This window comes from Pundamilia nyererei, unplaced genomic scaffold, assembly GCF_000239375.1.
Source record: "Pundamilia nyererei isolate P.nyererei 1_Seehausen unplaced genomic scaffold, PunNye1.0 scaffold00098, whole genome shotgun sequence".
Taxonomy (NCBI): Eukaryota; Metazoa; Chordata; class Actinopteri; order Cichliformes; family Cichlidae; genus Pundamilia; species Pundamilia nyererei.
Window position 1 is genome coordinate 2,017,427 of NW_005187499.1, and position 27,221 is coordinate 2,044,647.

The following is a 27,221-nucleotide window of genomic DNA, read 5'->3' on the forward strand; positions in this document are numbered from 1 at the left end:
GGTAGTTCAAGTGGTTTGGCCACATGTAGATTGAAAGTAGATCTGCACTGCACATACCGCAGGGGGCTACTTTGGCACGAGTGTGTTGCTACCATGGACTGTATATCAAAGATGGATGTAGGTTCTGCGTCTGAAAGGTGAAGCCAATGCAGAAATGCTTCAAACCTGCATTATTCCTAATGGCTGTCAGTAATGACATTTCAAAGTCTCATTGAGTGCAGCAGGCTGTTAATTTAGTAACTTACAGGCCCTATTGAAGTCAAATAGAGCGGAGTGCGACTGTCAACTGCCTGCTCGGCATCTTGTAGTTTTTCTTCAGTTTCTCAGTCAGATCCACCCCACATTTGGCACATCTGCTTATAAAAGTGCAAGATGGCAAAGGCAAAAATATGAAGTTTGAACCTATTCCAACATGACCGTGACCATCTGTCATAGAGACACCTCTGATGTAAGTACTAGTAGTTTGTGTCCTCTGGTCCGTCATCAGTGAGTATGGGGTCTGTGCATATGCCTGCACTTTTGTTTTGTTTCCCACACCATGTGGACTTGTCCAGAGAATTTATCACAGTTTCAAATAAATATAACAGGAATGACTAAGCAGTCGTGTTATATAGAGTCTGATCAAGTCTTGAAAGGAGAAAATACAGTCCAGTAACAGTAGACACCGGGAAATAGGCCGCTCAAGAAAATTATTAAGACGGCAAACGCACTTAGGACAAGTAAAGATGGACAGAAACATCAGCCTTTTTTCTTTCTGACAGTTTTGAGTGTAACTGGTACACTTATACACTTTTCATACTCTGAGGTAATCTACCTGGAATGTACATTTAAATAGAACCTGCAGGGCAGCACAGGATTACATCGTTTTTTTGTTTCAAGGCCTCTGAACATTGGAGGATTGCAGTATTAAGTGTTGTGGCTTTGTGTCTGCATTTAACATGTGTAGTCCTTTGTCAGCAGCTTGGCTGTGGATTGAGATTTCGGCGTAAAGAGAAGGCTGGTTAGCTTGTACATTTGGAGGATGTGGTGAGTTGACCAGTTTCATTTTGGTTCAGACGGTTTTGTGAGTTGGTTGGCGAGACGATACGCGCTGTCAGTGTCGTCGTCACTCTCTTCACTCGCTCTCTCGTAGCTCCTTATCTTCCTTTGTCTGGTGAAAGCAGTTTACAGTTGATTGGCTCTGGCTGTGTTTGCGTGTGTGTGTGTGTCTGTGAGCTACCTTGTGTTTGTGCTCACAGCATTTGGTTTGGAAAAGCCTATTGTGGGATTTTTGCCAGGGGATGGCTTAAAACAAGCTTATTAGGCCACTCCACCATGCTGGCCCACACCCCAGAATTAAGTGTGTGTGTGTTTCCTTGTGTTTGCACCGATGTTTGTTGGTGTGTCAGAGTTTTAGTTATGTACCTTGCACATAAACCACCATGACTAAAATAGCCATACTATTGTTTTGCACTTAGGTTGTTTGGCATCCCCTTTATGTTTTGTTTTTTTGTCTCTGCCTTTTGAACTTCTATGTGTAAAAGAAGCGGTAGACTATGGTTTGTGACAAAGTGCATGCACACACACAAACACCTGCACACACTCTTTACCTCATAAATAATTGACCTGTCAGAGTGAAATGACATGACAGAACAGATACTTTCCCCTCCTCCATTCTCTTTTCTTCTCTCAAATTTCTCCACCTTTATCTCCATCTAACACTTGACATTAGTCAGGTTGTAGTTCCTGACTTTGGATATGTTTGCAACAGCTATGTTGTATTTAAAAGACTTTTTTAAGCATTGAAATATGAAACAGAAGAGGACCAAAGATGGAGCCTGGACTTGCTCTTGCTTTCATTTATATCTAGACTCTGGGTGTCACATGGGGTTAATCAATAAAATCTCATGAGTGGTTACAGTGATGTCATTTATTGCTTGTGCAGTTGTTTTTAGCCTCATGCTACTCAATTAAGTGCAGGTTTGGAACTTGTTTGTGAAATTGGCCAAATGGTTACATCGAGTCCTGAAATGCCTTTTAAAAAGTACAGGAAATGCTCATCTGCAGACAGCCGACAACAAAGGCCAGCACTAAATGGTCGGCCTGGTGTGTCAGGGCTAAAGATTAACCATGCAAAGTGGACATGTATTTTGCCAACTGCCTTGCTATCCTGTGGGTGTAGGTCTGGGTGTGTATGTGGGGCCAGGAAACGATCCCACCCTAGCAACCTTCCTACTACACACGCACACACAGATGCACTGAGCCTTGGACAGAGAGACCCTGAGTATCAGATGGCTCAGTGTCCTGTTGAAGCCTGATGAAGATGTGTGTTTTGTACTCAGTCTTCACTCTGTGTGTTTGTAGAGGCTCAGGTTACCACAGTTTCTCCTGCCTTTTTTTTCCCTTCTACATCTTTATGTTTTAACATAAAACTTAAACAAATTAAACTGTGTAAAAGTTGCAATGAAGTTGAATTACTCAAAAAAAATGTCTGATTGCATTTTATCATACTTTTGTAAGACCATTTAAAGCTCACCCATCTCTATCGTCCCTCCTTTGTGTCCCTGCAGGATTTCACCTCAGCGGCACAGTGACCGAACCCGCCACATCGTCTGAGCCGGAGGTCACCCACAAGGTAGCCATCAGCTTCGACCGGTGCAAGATCACCTCTGTCACCTGTGGCTGTGGGAACCGAGACATATTCTACTGCGCGCATGTCGTGGCGCTCTCACTATATCGGATTCGCAAGCCCGAACAGGTAATAACCACAGCTTTGTGATGCTTCCTTTCCATTGGGTTAACATTCCTTAACCAAAATATGCAACACATTCCGTTAGTGCTACGATCAGTGATGGTTTCTCTTATGTTTATCAATGCTGGTTACATCACTCAAAACACAGTAGAGGCTGTAGTGCCATGAATCAAAGTGGCTCTATGCACATTTTCAGCTCTGTGCTCTTAAATTTGGACTCTACTTGGGTAGCTTTGCATCATTCACCAGTCAAAATGTATCGATTATACTTTTAGGCTAGCTTTGTTCCGATTGGCTCCCCTACAAAAACACAAGGTTTGAGCAGCAGCTGGGTAGAGTTGCATTGCTCACAGCCTGAGCTTATGTGCCTGTGATGACCATATTAGGGATTCCACTCTCTCTCTGACATCATACAGAGCCAAGAGTTGGAAAAATAAACTTTCTGATAAGCTTTTGATTCACCGGGATTATTTGTACACATTAATTGAAACTTTTTCCAAGCTTAACACGAGCATCCATCACTGTGACATTATGCAAATAACTGTGCAAATAACTGAGAAATCCAAGAAGACATCCACCACAATTAATACAACGTGGCTCTACGTACCTTTGTGTCCAGATCATAGACGGAGCAAAAGATGGACAGAGTTTCCAGGTCTGAAAAGTGAAGCCAGTGCCGAAATATCTTAAACCTGTATTCTTTTTTTAATGGGTGCAAACGCCTCAGAAACATGATCTCTTTAAACACTTTCCTAGTAAGTTTATGGCTGCAATCACTGAATTTGATTATATATTGAATAAAACATTTAGTCCAACAAAGTGTCATAGTCGGACCTGCTCCTCTTTCGTCACATGTGGTTTTAAAACACTCATCCCGAGGTTTCAGAACACTTCATCCATCTTTTTTAATATGTTCTACGGACCAAATTAAATTAAGTTTATTAAAAACTGCCCTGAACATTCATAGTACAACTGGATAACCGTATTTTAAGGTACATAAATCATGTCTCATGAGCTCAAAGACCAAATTATGTTTCTACCTGGGACTTTGCGTTTAGAAAACTTTACAGTAATAACATGCAGTTGACACACTGGACACCCACTTGTGTTTGTTGCAGGTGAAGCTACGGCTGCCTATCTCAGAGACTTTGTTCCAGATGAACAGAGATCAACTACAGAAGCTGGTGCAGTATCTGATCACAGCCCACCACACCGAGGTGCTGCCCACTGCTCAGAAACTGGCCGATGAGATTCTCTCTTCCAACTCTGAGATCAACCAGGTCCATGGTGAGAGCACAAACCACAAACCACATTCCACGCCAGGTTTTCAATGCCGTAAATTCCTGACAGTCATTCGGAAAGTTACAGCTCTTTCCTTAATTCTTAAAAAGTTCTTGCTCTGTGGAGGTGCTGCCCATCCCTCTGCAGCAATATCTTCACAGCAACAGGCCACACTTAAAAGCCTCGCAACTTGAAACATGCTGCACGCCAGCCTACAGGCTGTCATACGTCAGAGCCCCTGATTACTCCGGCGAAGCAGCAAGGCAGGCTTCAAATGGCTCGTTTGATTTCTCTGTTCTCACTCTCCAGTCGCTACCTCCTCCCACTGGCAGGGGTAGGTTGAAGGAAGCCCAGAAAAAGGGACTCGAATGATGAAATGGATGCAGGAGAAAGCGTAGGGAGAGATGTGTGAAGAGGAAAGGGACATTGAGAGGAGGAGACAGAAGCGATGGCACTCTGGGAAATGGAAGAGAGGAGACGGAAAGGAGAAGGAAACATGAAAGGGCCGGAGAAAGTAGAGGGAGATTAAAAACGAGGAGAGCCAGAACAGCTCCGCGTCGGGGAAACGACAAACTCTACACATCCTTTCGCCAAACAAACCTCTTTATCTCCTTCTCTATTTCATCCTGCCCGCTAAATGTTGACACACTCCAGCTCCCTCGTCCAGGAAGCCCCGCGCTGTGCTTCCTGTGTTTGACAAGGGGGATCATGGGGGTTGAAGTTCAGTTGATCCCAGGCGTGAGTCTGGCTTTGATGGAGGAATGTTGCTGTTTGCTGCGGTGTTCTTCCAGTCAGTTGGAAATGCATCTCTGGGCTTTCCTCAGCTCACTTCCTGCTAGATCAAAGCCCCCCCCCCCCAAATTTGGTGCATATCTCCATTTCCCTGTGGTATCAGTCAGACACACACAGAAGAAAAATAAAGTTTGATTAATCATGCACTCGGGGGGGAAAAGCAAACACAAGCAGCATTTCTTAGGTGTCGTGTAGGGGCGCTGCAAGTTAAATGTTAAACAAAGAGGCTTGAGAGCAGAGGATCAGTGCCAAGATTCAGAGAATTCAACTTTATTTCAGGATAAAAATTTCCAACTATCCTTCAGCACTGAGGGATTACATTGGAGATGTAGTGTGTTTGTACTGACCTAAGAAAATGGTGTTGTTGCAGCTGATGCTGTCTTTAAGTAAACTCCCTTTCCCATGGTCACTGTCTGTTTATCTTTTTCATCCCGGGGTGTGGATTGAGGACAGGAAGGAATGAAGTTTTCATATGAATTCAGGGCTTTTGTTAGAATCCATGTGCTCTCTTTTTGTATTGTTGCTGTGTGCATGTATTGCAGCCACTGTAGGATTCACTGGCCCTGTCATTTATTTGTGTGTGTTGTGTGTCCGTGCGCTCTCAGGTGCCCCGGACCCAACTGCAGGCGCCAGCATTGATGATGATAACTGCTGGCATCTGGATGAAGATCAAGTCAGGGAGCAAGTCAAGCAGTTTCTGTCGCAGGGAGGTTACTACGGCTCTGGGAAACAGCTCAACTCCATGTTCGCTAAGGTTGGTGTCACTGCTCCCTTCCTCTGCATCGTTTGAACATTTATTTGTTTCCTCTGTTTTGGCAAATCTAAGCAGGAAAATAGCTACATGAATAATACGTTTCTCTGCAAACATAGTGGAAATCTGCCCACTGCTACCATAACAGCTGGCTAGAAGATGGTGAACACAGCAGAGAATTTGACAGCAATTTATCCACACCTACTTAAATGTGGGCAATCGCTAAAAATAAAAAGTGTGCGGCAGTTAATTCAATTTTGAAATGTGTCACCAGAGAAAACCCCAACAACTCCTATGAGAAAGCATTTAGCGACAGTGGGAAGGAAAAACTCCATTCAGGGAGGGGCAGCCATCTGCCTTGACCAGTTAGGGGGTGGGGGGATGGAGTCAGGACAAAGGACACACTGTGGAAGAGACCAGAGATATAAGAACAAATGAATGAATGAATGTGTGTGTGTGTGTGTAAACACAGAGTGAAGAAGAAACACTCTGGGAAGCCTATTGCAGCATAGCTAAGGAAGGGTTCAGGCATCACTAAGTTTGATCAAATGGAAAGTTTTAAGCCTGAACTTAAAATTTAAGACCGTGTCTGTCTCCAGAATCCAAACTGAGGGCTGGATTCACTGAAGGTGTAGGCTCTGCCTCCGATTTTACTTTTAAATATCCTAAGAACCATAACTAAGCCTGCACTCTAAGAATAAATTTGATTTAACAGGGAACCAATGAAGATAAGCCAATATGGGAGAAAAACGTTCTCTCTTTCTAGTCCCTGTTCGCAATCTCACTGGGATCATGTGAAGGCTTGTCAGGGAGCTTGTAAAACAACCTGACAATAGTAATGAATTACAATCCAGCCTAAAAGTAACAAAGACATGAACTAATTTTCATCATCACTCTGAAATCTGATATCTGGCATTTAGTTTCTAGTGGTTTGTAAGTATGTAAAAATGTTCTATTCAAGTAAATCTATGTGCCTGCAACTCCTGAGAATAACCTTTTAATATCTGCTTGACAGTATCTTAATTTTCTCAATTAGGCCTGAACAGCTTTCCAGTTGTGGTTAAATATGAGTCGGTGCAGATGTTTTCTATGCTTTCTCTTTCCTGACTGAAACAAGCCCACTTAACACATTCTGATAAGGCCAAGTTCTCAATTTCAGGGCCAAACTGTTTCTTTTATTTGGTTTTAATTGGTATTCAGAATGTTTTGTAGAATACATGCATCATGAATCGCCAAAAGCCATGTTCTGTCTTTTGTATTAGTTCGAATTTCAAATTCGAGGGGGGGCATATGATGTCATCTGAAATGGTAAATGGACTGATTCTTATATAGTGCTTTTCTACTCTAATGAGTACTCAAAGCACTTTATGCAACTTGCCTCATTCACACATACACACCTATTCACACAAGCACTTTTTTCTGTGCTTCTAATATGCAAGTGCTTTCTATCCGACATTCGCACACATTCACACTCCGATGGATGCATCAGAGAGCAACTTGGGGTTAGTATCTTGCCCAAGGATATTTGGCATGCAGACTGGAGCAGACGGGGATCGAACCACCAACCTTCTGATTAGTAGGTGACCTGCTCTACCGCCTCCACAGCCACCCCGACACAATGTAAAAACAATGTTATGTTTAATGTTCTAAACTGAAAGTAGTAAGTGGTTTTCATACCCAACTTCCCAGTAAGAATGCAAATGTGCACAAAATGTCCAAACTTTTTCTCTATTGCCAAGTATGTGAACTTGAGATGTGTTCTGTCTTTTTCTTTGCCTCCACCTTCTGCTTCAGCCTGTGTGATTATTCTAAGGTGCAGGAGGTACATGCTGCTCAGTCAGACTATTGTGTTACTCACAGTTACCAAGCCTGTGCTCTTTCCAGGTGCGAGAGATGCTGCGAATGCGGGACTCCAACGGTGCCCGAATGCTAACGCTCATAACGGAACAATTCATGGCAGACCCCCGACTGTCACTATGGAGACAACAAGGCACAGGCATGACGGACAAGTGCAGGCAGCTTTGGGATGAGCTGGGTAAGAACAGTTACACACACACACAGGGAGAGTGCGATGTCTGACAGTTTTAGTTTGGAAAAATCTGAAGGGATCGGCTGTGTAGTTGGTGCAGTCACAGCCCTAAAGAAGTCTTCCTTTTGTTGTTCTGACAAATTTCTAGTCACTGTGTCAGGTAAACATCCATCTACTCAGTAAGCTATTAGGTTATCCAGTCAGCTGCTCCTCCTCTTGCCCGGGCCTCTCTCTCCACCTGCACTGAGTGAATGATAAAGGCTGCCGATCAATATGGCTGCTCAGCTTCTCCACAATCAATCGCAGTATTTAGGAGGTCAATAAGAACACTTCCCGGGTGAGCTGGGGAGATCGTGACACAGACGCAGACAAGAATAACAGACAGACAGTCGGAGTGTGCTGCCTGATTTTTCTCTGATATGTGAAAGCCTGCCAGTTAAAACGCACAGATTTACTTAATTTTTTTTTTCTTTTTCTTTTTTTTTTTTGAGAATTGTTGCAGAAGAAGAACTGCTGGGTTTTTAAAAAGCTGGTAAAGTTTTTCAGGACAGCAACCACCCAGATAGTTTTGAATCAATTATGCGGTGTTCATTTTCTTGCTTAGCTTATCAAGTAATTTACACTCGGTCTTAGTGCAGATCACCTTAAGCCTACTTTCTTCTGATTGGCTGCACCTGGTAAACAAAATATTTGAGTATTTGGTCAGTATAGTTTCAAAGACGTGACCATATTAGGGATACACCCCCCTCTTAAAAGCTTCTGTTATTAAGAGTCTGACATCTGATCCCCTTACTGTTCACAGGTGCATTGTGGGTGTGTGTGGTGCTAAATCCTCACTGTAAAAGCGAGGAGAAGAGTGGTTGGTTGAAGCAGCTGAAGAAGTGGGGCGACATGGACATCTGCCCACTGGAGGACGGCAACTATGGCAGCGAACTTCCCAACATTACCAACGCTCTGCCACAGAGCAACCTCGCCCAGGGTCAGCACCAAAACCACAAATGTGCACACATTAAATTCTGAGCTTACTGCAATTGCAAGCAAGAACTGATCTGAATTAGCAGAAAGATTCTACAACTTAAACAATATAGACTGCACGCGCCTCGTTTCTACCAGTAACCATGCTTTTTGTGTGTGTCGCATCAGACTCTCTGTCCAGGCCGCGGAGGACTGTGTTCAGTCGGGCTGTCGAGGCCTGCGACCTCCACTGGCAGGACAGCCACCTGCAGAGGATCATTAGTAGCGACTACTACATGTCTCCGTCCTACCAAAGAGAAGGGGAGAGCCTGCTGTTCAGCCCGCAGGGCCTGCCACTCTGGCTAGGTAGGGTTTCATTACTCAGGTCCAGGAAAAGCAACCGTATTTACCTTTTGCATCATTTACAGTCTGTGATGTGTAAAAGTGCACATTCATGATTTAGTCAAATAATATAGGCTACAAACATGCACTGAGGAGCAGACAGTTTCTTCATTACAAGGCATCATTTTCAGGACGAATGACAGTGTTTGTGTGTCAGCTTGTACACACACAATCTCAGATTCAGCTAAAAGCCAACCCAAAACACACACACACACACACACACACACACACACACACACACACACACACACACACACACACACACAGTAATTCTGCTGATATTGAGGCCAGTATCTGCAGTAAGCAGCTTCCAGCTAAGATCTGTCAGATTCTGCAACTTAAGCCAGCTATCAGACACACAGGCTTTCTGCTGAGACTGCACTGTGAGTTTGGATGTGAGTTTGAGTCTGCGCATGCCATTACTAACTGCATCATACATCCTGTAGTGTGTGTGTGTGTGTGTGTGTGTGTGTGCGTGTGTGATTAAAGTGCAATGTGTGTATAGGAAGGAGTTTGTGTGCTTGTGAAGGTATCCTGACCTCATCTTATTTCTGTGTTCACCACACAGACCACGTCCCAACGGCATGTGCTCGCGTCGACGCCTTGCGCTCACACGGTTATTCCAGAGAAGCCCTGCGATTGGCCGTCGCCATCATCAACACCCTCCGCCTACAACAGCAGAGGCAGATGGACATCTACAAACACCAAAAGAAAGGTAACGGCATTGTTGGCTCTCTGGAGAAAGTGCAGCGTCTCAACTGGTGGTTCTAATGTCGGTCTCTCCCCCTCCTGTACCTTTCTCAGAACTTCTCCAGAGGGGTGTTACCTCCACCACTAACCTGGAAGGCTGGGTGGGCCATCCATTAGACCCGATTGGCTGCCTGTTTATCACGCTCACAGAAACGTGCCGTGTTGATGACGACAACACCATGGACACTGGAGGTACGAAAACAAAGGCACCGTCCTTACCCTTTTTATTGTATTCAAGAGGTCATCACAGCTGGGTGTCTAGTTTGATGGCAGTTTGCAGTTCGTTGATCACAAAGATCTGCAAAGATATACAAGTATATCTTTGAGTATATGAGGAACATGTCAAATTAAGCTTTTACTGGTTTGTGTGCTTTACTTATTGGATTTAAATAGGACGATATCTCTAAATAAGTAAGAGCAAAAAATAGCTAATAATTATGATAAAATGGCTAATAAACAGGTAATGGCTAAATATTTTTCTCTACAAGGACGTCTAAAAACCTGTTCATACAGAGAAAGGTGCTGAGTCATTATTGTTGAAAGTATACTAGACTGTGGTGTACAGAGTTTAACTGCTGAGGCAGCATGATTGCATAGAATATCTTTACAGTCAAGGGCTATAAAAGTGAACTGTTTATGGTTAGAAGACAGACATTGCTAATACTGAATGAAAAGCCAAGTGTGACTTTTTCCCCCCCTAATTTTCTAAACCATCCCAACTTAAATATCTTTTCTGTAAGCCAAATTCCTAGGTATTTGTAGGGCTCAGAAAGAGTTACGTGGGTGCCATTTACAGTTTTAATTGCAAGGTAGTTGAAGAGTCAGAGGTAGAAGTAGATCATCTAATCATTATCTGTGGATCTAAAACAAGTCTGTGATTAAAGAGTGATGACTTGAAACTGAAGATTGCAGACTGAAGGTTAAAGCCTTGGGCATATAAAACGCATCACTAAAACTAAAAAGAATGAAGGCATACACTGAAACATAGCTTAGAAGTCATAATATAAACTGCAGTGGACCTAGGATAGAACCCTGAGGCATCCCATTTTTGATTGTAAGATAGTTTCAGCAACAGCTGCATGTTCTCCTTAAAACCAGTTATAGTTTGTGGTGTAAAATATGATGGACAGTCATATCAAATTCTTCAGAGATTACGCTGCACACAACTGTTTCTTATCCAGTTTGGAGACGGCAGTTGTGTACTGTAGCTGTAATATGTGTAGGAAGTCAATACAGGCACATAGTTTTACATTAATTAGTGATTTCTTAATTTTTTTGGCTGAGAAGTTCAGAAAACCTCTGCTTTCATGTTGAAACATGCATTTGAAAAAAAAAATAAAGATTCAGTCTCTTTGCGTCTGCTGTTTAGTCTGCATCACTGTTGAGCCAAGCTTCTGTCCAATACATCTACACAGCAAACCAACGTCTTAACATGCACCTTAGCAAAATACATACATACCCATGAGTCAGAGCCCAGGTTTCTTACAACTATACAAAGAGCCCATTTACAAAACGCAAGGTATAATTTCAGGCCCACATCACCAGCTGATGCAGTATATAATCCTAACCAGAGGTGATCGGGTTCACCAGTAGTGACTCATCACACAACAGACGCCATGGTCTTATATGAGGACTAGGCACTATTGTGCTGCAGGCAGCCATAAACTAGGAGAGCATGAATGGATTGGGCTGGAACACCCTGCTCATTTAGTCCAGACCACACTCCTGTGCGTTCATGTATTTGTGTGTGTGGGGTATGTATAGAATGTATCACCATTTGCATTTTCTCACTGCCCAGGGATTTCTTTTTTTTCCCTTTTTGCACCAGTGGCTATTGCAACTGAACAGAATAGGGGTTGGGTTTTCTCATTGTTACCAGGCTACAGGGAACTATTGTCAGTTCAGACAATGCTGACCACTGGCACACTCATCTGTGTGTGCGTGTGCGTGTGTGTGTGAGAGAGAGAGAGAGATAGAACAACAGAAAGAATGATTGTTTTGTGTTGTTTGGGGAATTTGAGGAGAGTGGTATGATAATTTTGCGTGCTTGGGAGTATAGCTTGGTCACCATGTTTTCATTCCCCATGTGAGACAGCTGGGAACATCTGTTGTAAAGTGGGTGGATCTAGACTATGTCTAACCCAATCGAAATACGATTCCTTCTCACATCAACCAATCAATCTAGATGGAGAGGAAACAACAGCAAGTTGGCTAAGGGGTTAAGTCTGTAAGCCCAGTTTCCACTTTTCTCTAGATTACTACACATATATACACACATCCCTAGAATAAACAGGATTTGGGGGCGGGGGGAGGGGGGGGGATCTCTTGCTCAGGCGGGATTTAAGCAAAACGATGGGAGGGGGAGCGAGAGAGAACAAATGGGCACCAATCAACAGCTGAGGCTCTTGTGGCATCTGTTCTCAGTTATAATTGTCAAGCATTAGTGTAGGGCAAGCAGCCATCTTACATATATGAACAACCTACTGTCTAAGCCACACTGATATAAATGCTATACAGTGTGGCTTATATGGCACACACAAATATCTGTGTATTTTTGTTGTATTTTTTTTCTGCTATTGTTTTATTTTCCTCTTCAAATGCTAGTCCTACAACAGATTATAATTTATTTTTGATATGGCAGAGCCATTATATATGCACCATGTAGCCATTCCTATAACCCATTAACTGTATGGTTTAGTAATGTGCTAAGCTTGCAGGCTCTGACTATCCTTAACAGTAATCTTTTATATACTACTAGGCAGATAAAAGTGGTTTTGGTTCATATTGTGATAATTTTCTATTTTCTACACATTTTAAATAAAGGTTAAAAGCATCCCAGAACAATCTTTCATGTTTTATGAAAATCCTTCTGCTGGAGTTGTTGTATTGATAAAACCAGAGCAATATTATGTACTTTACTTTTGCTTATGCTAATACGCTAATGGGGTCTAGTGGAGTTTCTCTGAATTAGCCAAATTAAATAGCTTGTAGACTTCTAAAGTGAGTTTGTTGAGGCAGTTTGGGATGTTTTTGTGCTGTGAAGGTAGTGTACCATAGCAAAAACCTAATCTTCTCTTTGAAGTAATAAAGCTAAAATTAAGAAGAAACTATATTTAAAGCTTTTTCCCATTTAGATTATAAACAAGGTGATTGGAAGCTGCTAGGGCAGCATGTCAGTATTGGATAAGGTGGACTTCTGAAACTTTGCTGTCATGAAAGGAATCCTTGCTGAGTTGGTGTCTTTGTTTTTCTGTCTCCTTGGATTTCTTATCATTCTGAAACCAGTATAGATGACGTGAAGTTAATGACTTACATTTTTGGGGGAATCTTTTTCCTTTTAGACTGTGACCCCAGACCTCCAGTTTACCATCATGTGCCAGTGTGGGGCAGTCCAGATGCAGGGGAGTCCTACTTGACTCTGGCCTTAGAGGTGGCTCTGATGGGTATGGGTCAGCAGAGGATCATGCCCGAGGGACTGTATGCCCAGGATAAGGTAATAATTTAATATCACCTTAAAATCATAGAGAATATAGTAGAGTGAGGATCCTTGAATTGCTAGTGAACACCGAAATACACCTATGGCACACTTTTATTATATAAAGAGGTTTGTGTAAATTTGTAGATGTCACCTTCGCCATCAGTAAATCACTGTAATTTATGATTTTGTTTAAAGTAAATGTCATGGAAGGAGAGGGAAAAGGTCGCAGCATTTGTTTCCTGAAAAACAAGCAGAAAGCCACAGTACTTAAGTTCACTGTGATTTAAAATAAATCCATGGAACATTTCTTTGTGTAAATGCTAATCTGCTTTAGAGGGCTTAACACTACTGCCACAGACCTTTCCTAATGTCACTGGAATTAGCTGCAGCCTCTATGTTTCAACCAAGAATTGCATTTAAAACCAGTCACATGCACACACAGACCTTTTACTAGATATTTTTTCCAGCAAAATAAATTTCTACCATCTGTGCTGTAACAACAGATGTGAATAGATGCAAGTTTGTAAGAACGTACTGGTCATTTAATGTCCTAAGGTCAAAACCCTTTCTGAGAAAGGTATTAAAACTCTTTTGATCTTTTCTGTCGTATCATTTTTCTTGCTGGTGGGTTGATACACATTTTCTTTCTTGAAATTCTTGAAAGTAGTTGAATTCCACTGAAAACACTTAATAGCTAAATGGCTACTTCAGAACTGAAAATGTTCTTATAGTTAGAGTGAATGCTATTTGTGTCTTCAACATGTTCTAGGTGTGTCGTAATGAGGAGCAGATTGTTGCAAAGCTTCAGGAACTGGAGCTGGACGACCTATTGGTTCAGACCCTCCGGAAGCAGGCCATACAGCTACTAGAAGGTACGGTGTCTGCAGTAAATTTTATAAATTTCATTTATTTATTTTGTCCAATATTAAGAACATTCATCAGATATTGAAACCTGCACGGTTTTGAGTCCAGAACGTGAAAGGTTTTTGTTGTGACGGTTGTAAAGTGTAGCTTGAAAGCTTTGACTTCAATATTTATTCAGTGCAAATCACAATCGGGCAGTGGAGCCCATACCTAGCACAGTGGTCTCTTGTGGCACGTTCTTGAGACAGAAGGTAAAGAATATTTTGTTTTTCTCTTTGCTCCAGCTGGCCCATTCAGCGGTCTGGGTGAGGTCATCCACAGGGAAAGTGTTCCAATGCACACCTTCGCCAAGTACCTGTTCTCTGCCCTGCTGCCGCATGACGCAGACCTGGCTTATAAAGTGGCTCTCCGCGCCATGAGGTCAGACTCCCCTTTCACTGCAGCTTCAAACAGTTATTGATGAAAAGTATTTTATGTTGCGTGTGTAAATGATGGTAATTTTGCCTTTACGCAAACAGGGCCACAGTAAAACGAATAAGGGCCTCTATTTCATGACATGGCTTTTTTAATCTGAATAGTATTCCAAATTAATTCAGAAGATATGACCTAACGGTTACTTTGTGACAGCCAAAGATTTAGTGCCACATATAAAATAGCCAACTAGCTATTTAAGTGTAGCCTGCTCACAGCTGCTATGCATCTGCAATATGCTTTGCAACCCACCCCGACACCTTCTTTTATGCTTTATATGACGTACTCTGTGTCATATCTGTTGTCACTGATGCCAGCTCTGTTCTGTGTAGCTATAACTTCTTTAGAGGTATTGGTGAACATTTGGGTTGAAAGTTGAAGTTTTTTATAGGGCTGTTGTATTGGGTGTGTGTACAGAAGTAATTGTATTTGTGATGCTTTGGTAATGTTTCGTGTTAAATTGCCATGTGTCCCAGCATAAAGTTTGACATAAAAGTAATACGGTTGCACATACTGCAGCTGTAACTGAATGCATACTCAGATCCATATTTTAGTGTTACTCTTGGAATAAATAAAACATCAGGACAAAGTGCCATCTATCTAAAACAGATCTTTTACTACATGTGCCAGGTTGCCGGTTCTGGAGTCATCGGCGGGCTCTGGGGATGTCGGCCACCCTCATCACGGTATCTCCATAGTTCCGAGCAGATACCCACGCTGGTTCACACTGGGCCACCTGGAGTCACAGCAGTGTGAGCTGGCTTCAACCATGCTCACTGCTGCTAAAGGTAACGCCAGCTTATTGAATGCCCGCTCAGATGTTACTCAAACAGGCAAAGCTGGCTATTGAGGCATTTCTCCATCATGATCTTAGTTTGCGTTGTGTTTTTTGCTTGCAGGCGACATGTTGAGATTGCGGACGGTGCTGGAGGCCATCCAGAAAAACATCCACTCCTCTTCCTTAATCTTCAAACTGGCCCAAGACGCCTTTAAGATAGCAACACCCGCAGAGAGCCCACCCGATATAACCCTGCTCAACGTGGCGCTGGAGCTAGGACTGCAGGTACTGTATGTGTGTGTGCATGGAGAGAGTGCAGTCGAAGTATGAGGGCAAGTCAGTAATTTTCACAGATCATTTCACCACAGCAAAGAAAATCAAATCAGAGCACCGATCGCCAGTCAAAACATGCAACGGTTTCCTTCACCTTGTCATTTTTTCCAGCCCTCTGCTGCCCCACTACAAATTAACAGCAAAAACATCACACAGAGTCTTACTGTTGTTGATGAGAAGAAACCACATAATTAAACCTTTTGGGTCCCACAGTAAACACAGAAAAGTCCTCAGATCATCAGGCTGCAGTGACGCTGTGGCTTCCCCCGTCTCTTTCTGCTGGTATTTAGAGTATCGGCTGAATTCCTGTCAGCAAAACTGCTAATAAAGTGCTCAAAATGGAAGGGTCGCAAATCATCATCTGTGCAATTATGAGCATATTCTGGTTACATCTGTCATCAGAGGAGCCATGTGGTGCCATGCAAACAGCTAAATTATGAAAATCACACACTACACAAAAATGCTTTGATTTCCAAATGCACGTATTCATGAAAACTGCCAAGAGGGTATAGAAATGTGTAACGGTTCAATGGCGCTAACAGAGCGCATCATGTTCTCCATGTGTGTTTTGCAGGTGATGAGGATGACTCTGTCCACTCTGAACTGGAGGAGGAGAGAGATGGTTCGCTGGCTGGTAACCTGCGCCACTGAAGTCGGTATGTGCATCCGTTTTTAAAGCAGATTCATGCTCTAATTACAGCCTCCGTGCTGCGTTGTGATCTTCAGTAAGTTCAGCTTTACAGTTTCTTTTGAGCTGAAGTGTCTTGTTAGTCTAAATGAGGAGGGATGAACGATGTTTTCCCAAAAGAGATTCCCTCATTTGATCTTTGAAGACAAGAGGGGCTGCATGACATGTTGCACCATCAGTTAAGAAGTCAAATTTATGCCTCCATAATCTTTTTAAGAATATAGACTCAAATTATACCAAGTGTAATGAAATGATTTAATGATTTTAGTAACTTTAGCAATTTGGGACGATTATAGGTCGAGGTACACATGGCTTCATTTTCCAAGTCCTCCTAACTGAAAAGCTGAGTGTGAAGTGCTGCTCTGTTTTCTCTTTCCTTAATCCTTCAGCTCAGTGCAAGGTGCTATACAGTCGTTTGGTAGTGACCAAGGGGCTGCTGTTCATGAGGAATTTGAGTGTACCATATAAGCTATAGTAGTGCTCACTCTACATCTGGACAGCACTTCAAAGTGCCGAGCTTGCTGATGTGAATAGTGAGCGATTCTGGTCACAAGCACTGAATGGTCAATCTCTTTTTCCCTCTCATCAGGTCTGCGGGCGCTGGTGAGCATCTTACAAAGCTGGTATACTCTGTTCACGCCCACCGAAGCCACCAGCATTGTGGCGGCCACCGTCATGTCCCATAACACCATCCTGCGCCTCAGCCTCGACTACCCCCAGCGGGAGGAGCTTGCAAGCTGCGCAAGGACCTTGGCCCTGCAGTGTGCCATGAAGGACCCACAGAACTGCGCCCTGTCAGCTCTGACGCTCTGCGAGAAGGACCACATCGCCTTCGAGACGGCCTACCAGATCGTGATCGACGCGGCGTCGACGGGCATGACCTACTCGCAGCTGTTTACCATTGCGAGGTACATGGAGCACAGAGGATACCCCCTGCGGTCGTTCAAGCTGGCCTCGCTGGCCATGACACATCTCAACCTGGCCTACAACCAAGACACTCACCCAGCTATTAACGACGTGCTGTGGGCCTGTGCGCTCAGCCACTCACTGGGGAAGAATGAGCTTGCGGCTATTATTCCGCTGGTGGTGAAGAGCGTGCACTGCGCCACAGTGTTGTCTGACATTCTACGGCGGTGCACTATGACTGCGCCGGGTCTCGCTGGAATTCCTGGGAGAAGGAACTCTGGGAAGCTGATGTCCACGGATAAGGCACCGCTGCGCCAGCTCCTGGACGCCACGATCTCGGCGTATATCAACACCACGCACTCTCGGCTGACGCACATCAGTCCACGGCACTATGGAGAGTTCATAGAGTTCCTGAGCAAAGCGCGGGAGACTTTTCTGCTGGCACAGGACGGACACATTCAGTTTGCCCAGTTTATAGACAACCTGAAACAGATCTACAAGGGCAAGAAGAAACTGATGATGTTGGTCAGGGAGCGCTTCGGCTGACCTTACTGACCTTCTCTCACAGAGACCCTCTTCTTGGGGGAAGCAGTTACACTTCTGTGTTTCTAATTTAAGTTTTATTTCTTTTTATTTTCACGTATTTTGAGCCATTTGCTGACTGAGGTTTTATCCCGTTGTTCTCTTTCTTGAATGTGAACCAGGAAGTGTTCGCAGTACATTGCTCTACTTCATTAAGACTGCAAAAGGGGGGGAAAGGTTTGAAAAACTAGAAAAACAAAGCATTTTGCCCTCCTACTAATGTTAAATTTAGTGTTTAAAAAAAGGAAAAAAAGTCAAAAGAATGTGACTGCAAAAGCAAAACAAACTTTAGTTTTGTGGGGGTACATGATGATATGAAAACCAAATGATTTAGCTGTATGTACTGTTGAGCCAGAAGATGCTTTCAGCTGGGGTTAAGAAGAAGGAGAGGTTTTCAGAGTGGAAGAAGCATGTTATTCCCAAAAAAAATCCACTGAGGTCAAAAACACACATAGTGTTATTGTCATACCTCGACTGTACTGTCAGCTTTAACTTCTTGATCAGAAATGGCCTCTTTGTTTCATTCAGGGCATTTTAGAGTAGAGAGGGCAGAATACAGAACTCCCCATGTGGTCTCTCTGTGGGGGAAGTCAGTACCTGCAGATTTAAAAACCTTCACCTGCTGGTTTCTGACAAATATCTAAAATAGGAAGTCCAACGATGCTTCACAGAGTGTGTGTTTTTAAATCCAGACGTCTGACAGTGACGTTCAGGCTGCTGCTTTAGCTAAGGTAGGGTAGTCGAGTCTCTATATATAAATACAGTATATCTGTTATGCCCTCCTATAAGCTTATTTACAGTGACAAAATACAACTGTGAGAACCGGTGGAGTCTCATCCACTGCACTGCTCTTCAGCTATTTGTGGCCAAAACCTTTTAAACGTGCAAGACTCCAGCACCCACTTTACCATCACTACATTGAGATTTAGTCAGCAAGCAATATAAATCAAGCCTCTGCTTCGTTTTTATCACTAAAAACAAGTTCACTTTCTGGTGTTGTGCAAAGAAGCGTTGGAACCTGTTGGGGCCTCGTTGATTTCACTGACTGTTAGTTCTGCATGTCGCCGAAGTCCCTTTTCCATCACAAGAACTGGAAATCAGATGCATTACCTCAAAGGAATGCATCCTCACCTGGTTCATGATGCTGGCTCAGTAATCCTTAAAACCGCAGAATGAAGTTTGAGTTCTGTGGTCATGTGTCTTAACCAACATGAAGTGCATTTCTTGTAGATGTCACCATGCTAGTTTTGCTAAGTTGGGCTTAGACACATCTGCAAATGTTTCCTTTGGCATCATGTCTCATTGTGAAATTTGGCTTAGCAATTGGTTTTTAACTGCAATCATTTCAGCTCACTATTTGAATGGGTTTAGTCACCAGAAGCACCTGTTTAGGTTTAGATGAACATCGTGGTCTGGGTTCAGATACCTCCACTAACAACACATTCCACTTTGAAGCAAAGTACTAAAGGCAGAGATGCCAAAGGTTCGATACAGAACATACTGGGAGTAAGAGCGTGTAGTGACATGTTGTAGTAAGAACACGTCTCACATTATTCATTAATTAACATACAGTTTAATTTATGCATACAGTAAATGTGACATGCCTGCAATGACTATGTCTACACAGAGCCGCCACAGTGTCACTTTATCAGAAACTAGCAGTGTTATTTATGACAAATTTGAAAGGGACTTTAAATGGGGTTTGAAAAAATAATGAAAATTTAATACAATTTAGCCAAGTGGGTGGGAGGATCCATCTATCCATCCATCCATGCAGTTTCATAACAACTTGTCCACTTCAGGTTTGCCGGGTTGCTTGAGCATATCCCTGCTGTCATGAGTGATAGATGGGGCACACCCGGGACAGGTCGCACTCAAATTCACACTAACTGCTATTTCAGGATGACCAATTAATGTCTTTGGACTGTGGGAGGAAGCCACACCACCCAGAGAGAACCCAGGCAACAGAGAACGCATATAATGTGCTAATGTCAGTGTGCCGTTAGCTTATTATTGCTGCTTGATGATAAAGAGATTTCAATAATTGTATAAAATTTTATGATTATATATAATAATTTAACCAGATGTGACCCTCTTTGGATGAGAGCAGGAAGTTGCTTATGCTAGCACTGGCTAGCTAGCTTGGTTTAGCGGCATGCATTCATTAAAATGAAAACAAAATCTACTCCCCAGAATCTTTTAGTCCAAGCAAAATTTAAAAAAAAAAGAAAGACTAGAGTTGCAACAGACTAATTTTAAATGTAATATTTGGCTTGTTGGGTATTTTATCGTGGATCTGCAGTTTGTTGCCCCACTGCATTGGCGTCATTAGTTAGCTTTGTTTTTAGCTTACTCTGCTGGTCCCACATTCAATTCAATTCAATTTTATTTATATAGCACCAAATCACAACAAAAGTCGCCTCAAGGCGCTTCATGGACAAAAATATTAAAGGTATTCAAGTAGTGTGTTCAGAACCACTGAAAACCTAAATAAACAAAATTAAAAAGACATAAATGTAAAATGTTAAATATCAGGTGAGCAGCAGTAAATAGACTAGCCCCGTCATCTTTCCTTCAGTTTCTCGGTCTTGTGATGGAAAAGACGCAAAGTCACCTGTGAAAGCTGCTGGTCATGATCATCATCAACAGTGAAGATGAGTCCTCCTTGACTTTCTCACAGGGCTGCAGTGCAAACTCAAAGACTAGAGTTTACTTGATGACTTCATTGTATGTATTTGAGACCACATATCTTGGCACAGGAAGCCGTTTTCTCTTTATGGGGGATCTCCACACCCCCTTTTTCTTACCCAGTGGCAAAGTGTTGTTGTTACCAGCAGTAATGCAGTACAGAAAGAGCTTGAATCTTTTACTGGTCAGACTTAATGTCATCGTTTAAAGCACTTCACACGAATACCTCTTCAGTGCGTTCCTGCCTGCTTCAGCATTTATTTATTGGTAGAACACTTTTTGAATGGAGGAACATTTTCCTGTCTGCTTTTACATTCCACAAGAGCTACCTTCACCCAAAACCTGGGTAGTCAGTCACAACTCTGGGCCTTTACTTTCTTTCTCTCTGTCTTTTTTTGTTTTGTTTTTGGTTTTTTTGGATCTGAAGAAATGCAGATAGAAGAATGGGAATGAAAAAAGGAAAACTGAGCAAAAAGAAGAGAGGCTAAACTCAGTTCTCAGGGACACCACTTAAAGAAACAAAACAAAAAGTAGTAGCATTTAGCATTTAAGATATTGTAAATACTAAAGTGTCAATTCAAAAAATTGTAAAGTTATAATTATTTATGATGTATGTTATGGTTTTGTTCTTTGTTTTTATGATTTTGACGGGGTGTACTTGAATTGTTTTGGACAGGGGTGTTTGACAACTTTTTTTTTCCCTTTTTTGTTTTGTAAGAGCAAAGACTTCAAGGCATTTCTCAGGTGCTCCTGTGTACATTTCTTTCAGTTTTTGTTTTTTGGCTTTTTTTTTTTCTTGCTTTTTTTTTTTTTGCAATAATAGCTATTATTATTTGTGTTTTATAGAAGATGGGGGGTGTTTTCCAAAAGTGAGCATGTTATTTGAAGTTGAGTAAAATGAGGAAGGCATTCATTTGTAAACGGATTCTTACTAAACCTGACTATGCAGAACCACTTCGATGGTGTTGTCCCCTCTTTAATATACCCCCTTAAAACTGAGTGCAGAGACCCAGTGGGTTGAACCACTATTAATGAGGACGGGGGTGTTGCGGACGAAAAGGAGACCCATCACGCTTATATTCGGACAGTGCACAGTGGCCGGCCTGTTTCCGCTGCAACGTTTAGAGGAGACGAAAAAGCGAAAGACGGTGGAAAATGCCTTTCTGGTCGATCAATGTACAAAAGTTGTTGATTTTTTATTTGTTTTGTTTGTTGGTTTTCTTTAATCAGGACTAAAGCCTTCAGTGTCTTCTCAGAGGTGTCGCATTGTGCGGCAACACTGTGGTGAGACGAAACGATACGCAAATGTCTAGAAACGGCAACTGTATGAACAAAAAAAGAGACGGCTTGTGGATGACCTCGTGCTCATTCCTTCTAACTTTTTTAAAAAAATGCTTTCTCAGTTCCTCTTCACCTCATTAAACTGGCTGAGTTCAGGTCTTCTATAGTTTTGTTTTCCCCTGATGTTCTTGAACACCTCGATCCCTCTCGCACAAGGAGGACGTTGGATTTAAAGCCAGTTGCGTTTAAGTGCGACTATCCTGAAACACGTTGACATCAGTGCGCTACAGTAGCTTGCAGAAAACGAAATAAAGCTGCGAGGTTTCTACATGAGGATAATGAAATGATACATTGATTTTTTTTTTTGATAATATATTAGGAAAATAATTTCGCCGGGGAGCTCCAGTCGGCTGCCTTTATGTGATGCATTCACTGCAGCAAAGTTTTCCTTGCTTTTCTTTTCCTTCTTTATTAACTAACTCAGCCAGTTCCTGGGCGTTTTTCTTTGTTGTCCCCGTCTGTCTTTGGTTTGTAGGAGAAGTACTGTTTGCTGGTAGAGATCTAGTTCACCTACTGTTTTCCCAGTTTTTGTTTTTGAATTCTTTCCAACTTTAAGGGATATTTGAAAGTGTTTGTTGCCTCTTTGTGCTACTGATTATGAAAAGGTATCTCCAGTATTTGTTGCCACAGAAGTATCATAGCTTATCATCAACACCTTTTCTTTTTTTGTAATTTTTTTTTTTGTGCGACTTCTTGAGCTACTGTCTATAAAGCGAGAATTTATTACTATTTATGTAACGCTACTACCATTTTATATTGATTTGTGTTGGAATCTCAGTGCTTTTCTATGAATAAAGTGTGAAACACATTACCAGGATGTTGTTTGTTGAGCCAACATACATTAGTTTAAAGTTTGCCGGCAGACACTCTTGAATTATTTAATACATCACAAAAGATTGAAAAGCTCGGCATAGCGCAGCCATCTTTAAAGGTTGCCCTGTTAGTGGAAAATCCCCTTCACTAACCTCAGGACATCGTCAACACAATCATGGAAACCTTTATGGCGGAGTCTCAGTGAAAGTTAACCAGTTCGATAATGTACTCGTCTAGCAACAAATCAATTACTGCCTACTACACCTATGATGAAGCTAGATCGATGTATTTAGTTGTACAAAGTGTATTATTTGATCCTAAATTATTACTTGGTGATATTTAAAAACCCTCCAACCATCTTAAATTGTTTATACCTGGAACTGCTACCAATACATGCCCAGGTTAATTAATATTTTCAATTCCGTACTAATATCGTCTTACTAGTTGGAAATTGCACAAAATTGTTTTTGGAGGTTATTCCTAAGAGAAATCCCATTATGTTCATGTATTTCCCCCCCCAAACACCAGGTTCTAATGAATGAGCCATTCAAACTGGTCTGACCTGAACTCAAAAAGGTTGATCAACATGGGACAGAATGTGTCGTAATCATCAAAAACAGCAGAATAAAAAAAATAACAATAAGGCAAAAAGAAAAAAGTAAGTCATACAAACAGGCTACATTTGATTATTAATCTTTGTTCTACTCCTGTGCTGATTCTTTCCAGTTTTGCTTCATCATGTTTTTTCATTTCAGTTCCAAAGCAAAGCTCTCGTGGGTGGATATTATGGACCGGAAGTGAAACAAGTGGTAAGACTTCAGTATTTCCCCCACCAACTTCTCCTTCTATTTTTTTTTTTACCTCTCATGCAATGTGATTTAACTACTCTTTTAACCATCTCTCCTTTCTTTCCAGTTAGACTTTTGTGTTCCCTTAACTCATTTCAAACTTGAAATACACAGATAATGAGCAAAACTGTGAATTTATAGTACCCAACTTGTAAGAAACTTGAATTACATTTAACAAATCTCAAACTCTGTGACAGCAAGTGATCCAAAGTGGCTAAAAGCCTGCATTCTTCCCAGCTGCTGTGGTGCAGTCCTTACAATTTCACCCATCCAACCAATCTGCCTGAGTGGCAAATGAAGCACACGGAGACTGATAGAGTTCCATCAATATTTCACTCATTTTTCTCTAATCAGAATATTTTTCTTCTATCCCGCCTTCACTGCTTCATTCTCTCTCATTACAGATTTCTGCAGAGCCATATAAGCAGACAATCAGGGCATCAAGAAGCATTTAAGTGTGCTCGTAACTCCATGTATGTGTGTGCACGTCCCTGTGTGTGCATGTGCAAGTGTAAATCTAGATTGATTGGCTGAAGACAAATGAGCAGATTTATATTAATTATCCAGACAGATAGATGGAGGAGTGATTGCTATAAGCCCAATCTTTTTTTCGCCTCACTTTCCACTGCCCCCCACCCTACCCCACCCAGCCTGTCTCGCTCTGTCCCTCCTGCTCATACTTATATTTACTCAGACACAGAAACACTAAACACATGAGCAAACGAGCTGCGTTTTAACCAATCACACGTTTTCTCTGGTGTACTTTTCCCTTTGCATACACTTATCCTGTTGGATAACTAAACTAAGTGCGCGTCCTGTCCTGAGCACAACAGCAAGACCTGTCTGTGCAAGCTTCTACAGTCACTACTTGGATGTGACTCCTTTACCGTGAACTATTACATCAGTGTGACGTGGTTTCATGCAGGATATCAGCTGTGGCACTGCTGAGCCGTTACTGAAGCCCAGATTGCTTTAATAGCAACCTTAAGCTCATTTTTCTCTTGTTGTATATTCTCTGTGGGGTTCAGGCCAGTCGAGTTGTCTGATCAGTCAGGAAACTGTTTGGTAGCAGTTTTGGCACTGTGGGCAGGTGCTAAGTAAGGAAATCGGCATCTCCATAAAGCAGATGGAGGCATGAGGTAGACTGCTGCATTCACTTTGGACTTGATAAAACAGAACGGACCAACCTGCATCCCCAGCAGATGACGTGGCACCCAACTTCACTGTGGGTTGTATGTTTCTCCAGTCTTCCTCCAGGCTCTGGGAAATTAGTTCCCAAAAGGAATGCAAAACTCGCTTTCATCTGCAACAGTTTGGACCACTGAGCAACAGTTGTTCTTTTTAGCTCAGACTGAAACCAGCCTAAACTGACTCCTTGTGAACTTTCCATTAATACACACATACAGCACTCTGAACAGCCAAGATTTTCAGCAACCACCTTCTGTGAGATATGAAGTTAGCTTTTTAGACCACAAACTTACTTTAATAATTGTTTTTCTTCAATTTTATTTTATTTTAAAATTGTTGTTGTTTTTTTCTGTAATATTGTACATCTTTATTGTACAATACAAAATGTCCTGAGGCAACTGTTGTTGTGATTTGGTAATATATAAGAAAAATGTATTTTAATTAGACTTCAGAGTCAGAAATGATGTCCATCTTTTATATACAGTATATGGCAGTGCCATATATACACTGGTGGTCCTCTAACTTGTCCAAACATAACTTGAATCGTGACAAAGCAAGAGCACATGACAGCTTTTGAGTGTAAACAGAAAAACATGTTAGCACTATAGTGAGCACACTGAGGACCTGAACATTGAAAGTTTTTCCATTTGGCTCATTTTTTTCTTTCTTTCTTTTTTTTACCTTCAGCTTATTTATTTTTCTCCATTCTGGGGGGGATTTTATTCAGTCCTAATGACACAATTTAAAGTCATACCATCAGAGCGGTTTCTTTAATGGTCACATAGCTTTGGAAAGCCCCTCCTCCCACACCCGCCGTTCTTCAATTCCATCAATGGTGCAAGGTCCTTGGGGACCCATCCACTCTTATCCAAATGAGTGTGACGCTATGACACAGGATCATTTGCGAGTAACTTAGTGACAGCAGAGGTTAATATCAACATAGCGTACATGCTGGAATACTAAGGTATCACCGGCAAAGAGAGACTGTCACAGCTGTCAGCATCTGCATTAGCGTCTCAAGGTCCTCGGACTAAAGCCAGAGTTTCACTTCCTGCCTCCACCTCCCTCCATCCCTCCACACAACCACTATGGTAATAACGCCCATCAGTCTCTGTCACAGTGGGCTGTGTGTGTTCTTTCATGCATGTGCTTATTGAAAAATTGTGTGTGTGTGTGTGTGTGTGCGTGCGTGCGTGCGTGTGTGCGTGCGTGCGTGCGTGCGTGCGTGTGTGTGTGTATTTGTAAGGGGGTGGTCACTGATAAAGCGCTGATAGTGTCCATCCATGGCAGATGATGTACAGCCTGCTGTCTCTCCAGGCAGATTGGATTTTCTGGCCTGCTGATTTGCTGAGAGATGGAGCCTGGACCTCCTTCAAAGGCACCCTCTCTCACTCACTCACACACACACACACACACACACACACACACACACACACACACACACACACACACACACACACACATGTTCAATCTCTGTGCACAAAATAAGCACATAAAACACACACAAATGCACGATGAAATGATTCATGGACACACAAACATGAACACAGAAGCGCACACACTTATATATTATTCTCCTGCCAAAGCCTTTAAAGCGACCATGTGGAAATTGATCTCCATTTCTAAAGAGCACTGATTCATTGTTACCTTTTCTCTTTTGTCTATTTCTCTATTTCTCCCTCTCTCTCTCTCTCACACACACACACACAAACACACACACTCTCTCTCTCTCTCTCTCTCGCTCTCTCTCTCTCTCTCTCAGCCTATCACTTTATTCCCAGATGGCCCACTGACACACAGCCCAAGCCTCTTTAGTCTTACCTGTCGACAATCAGCGGTGATTTTTGTTCATTTGTCTTCACTGTTTACGCAATACGGGGGCCACAACAAAAGCCTCCGTGTGTGTGTGTGTGTGTGTGTGTGTGTGTGTGTGTGTGTGTGTGTGTGTGTGTGTGTGTGTGTGTGAGAGAGAGAGCCAGAGAGGGAGAGAGAGTGTGTTACTACCGCACCCACACAAAGGAGTGAGATGAATGAAAGCCTGCTGCTATTCCCCCTCTCATCAGCTGCTTTGAGCTCTGTGTATTTTTGTACATATTAATAACACTCACTGCTGAACAGTCTTAATTATCTGGAAGCTGGATTTCTACTTTTCATTCAGCTTCCATTTTAACAACAAAGGCGCTGCTTCGCTGCTGCACGTCCACACTGGCGCTCTGTACTGGATGACATGTTTCTGCATGTTTTCAGCCAGCCTCTCGCGCACCATTGTACTGCTGTAAATGCTCTCAGGCTCAACAAATTTGTATTATTCGACAGTTAAAATTCTTTAGCTGCTGCTGAAGTAACATTTGTAATTTTTAACAAACTGTGACTGTTTTTCATCAAAATGTTCTCAAACATATAAGTGTTTGATGGCTAAATAATTCTTCATCTTTTTGATTTGACCCAATGGGAATCTTTTAACTAATAAATAATATAAATGTCAGCATAACTTTCCAGACCTTTAGTTTGGAAGTCTGAAATATTACAGTTTTTTACAGTCGCTAACAAGCG

General features: G+C 42.2%; 1 protein-coding gene across 1 annotated transcript in view; it reads left to right on the top strand.

Annotated features, from left to right (window-relative positions):
* Positions 1 to 21,281, top strand: part of zswim5 (zinc finger, SWIM-type containing 5) — a 64,695-nt gene extending 43,414 nt beyond the window's left edge. The window contains exons 2-16 of the mRNA XM_005740261.1: positions 2,550 to 2,737; positions 3,850 to 4,018; positions 5,410 to 5,558; positions 7,440 to 7,590; positions 8,387 to 8,563; positions 8,728 to 8,904; positions 9,509 to 9,655; positions 9,745 to 9,882; positions 13,032 to 13,183; positions 13,938 to 14,040; positions 14,317 to 14,452; positions 15,134 to 15,291; positions 15,403 to 15,566; positions 16,189 to 16,270; positions 16,892 to 21,281. Of these exons, the coding sequence (XP_005740318.1) occupies positions 2,550 to 2,737; positions 3,850 to 4,018; positions 5,410 to 5,558; positions 7,440 to 7,590; positions 8,387 to 8,563; positions 8,728 to 8,904; positions 9,509 to 9,655; positions 9,745 to 9,882; positions 13,032 to 13,183; positions 13,938 to 14,040; positions 14,317 to 14,452; positions 15,134 to 15,291; positions 15,403 to 15,566; positions 16,189 to 16,270; positions 16,892 to 17,754 (2,954 nt within the window). The 3' untranslated portion in view covers positions 17,755 to 21,281. The remainder of the gene's footprint in view (positions 1 to 2,549; positions 2,738 to 3,849; positions 4,019 to 5,409; positions 5,559 to 7,439; positions 7,591 to 8,386; positions 8,564 to 8,727; positions 8,905 to 9,508; positions 9,656 to 9,744; positions 9,883 to 13,031; positions 13,184 to 13,937; positions 14,041 to 14,316; positions 14,453 to 15,133; positions 15,292 to 15,402; positions 15,567 to 16,188; positions 16,271 to 16,891) is intronic.
* The last annotated feature ends 5,940 nt before the right edge of the window (positions 21,282 to 27,221 follow it).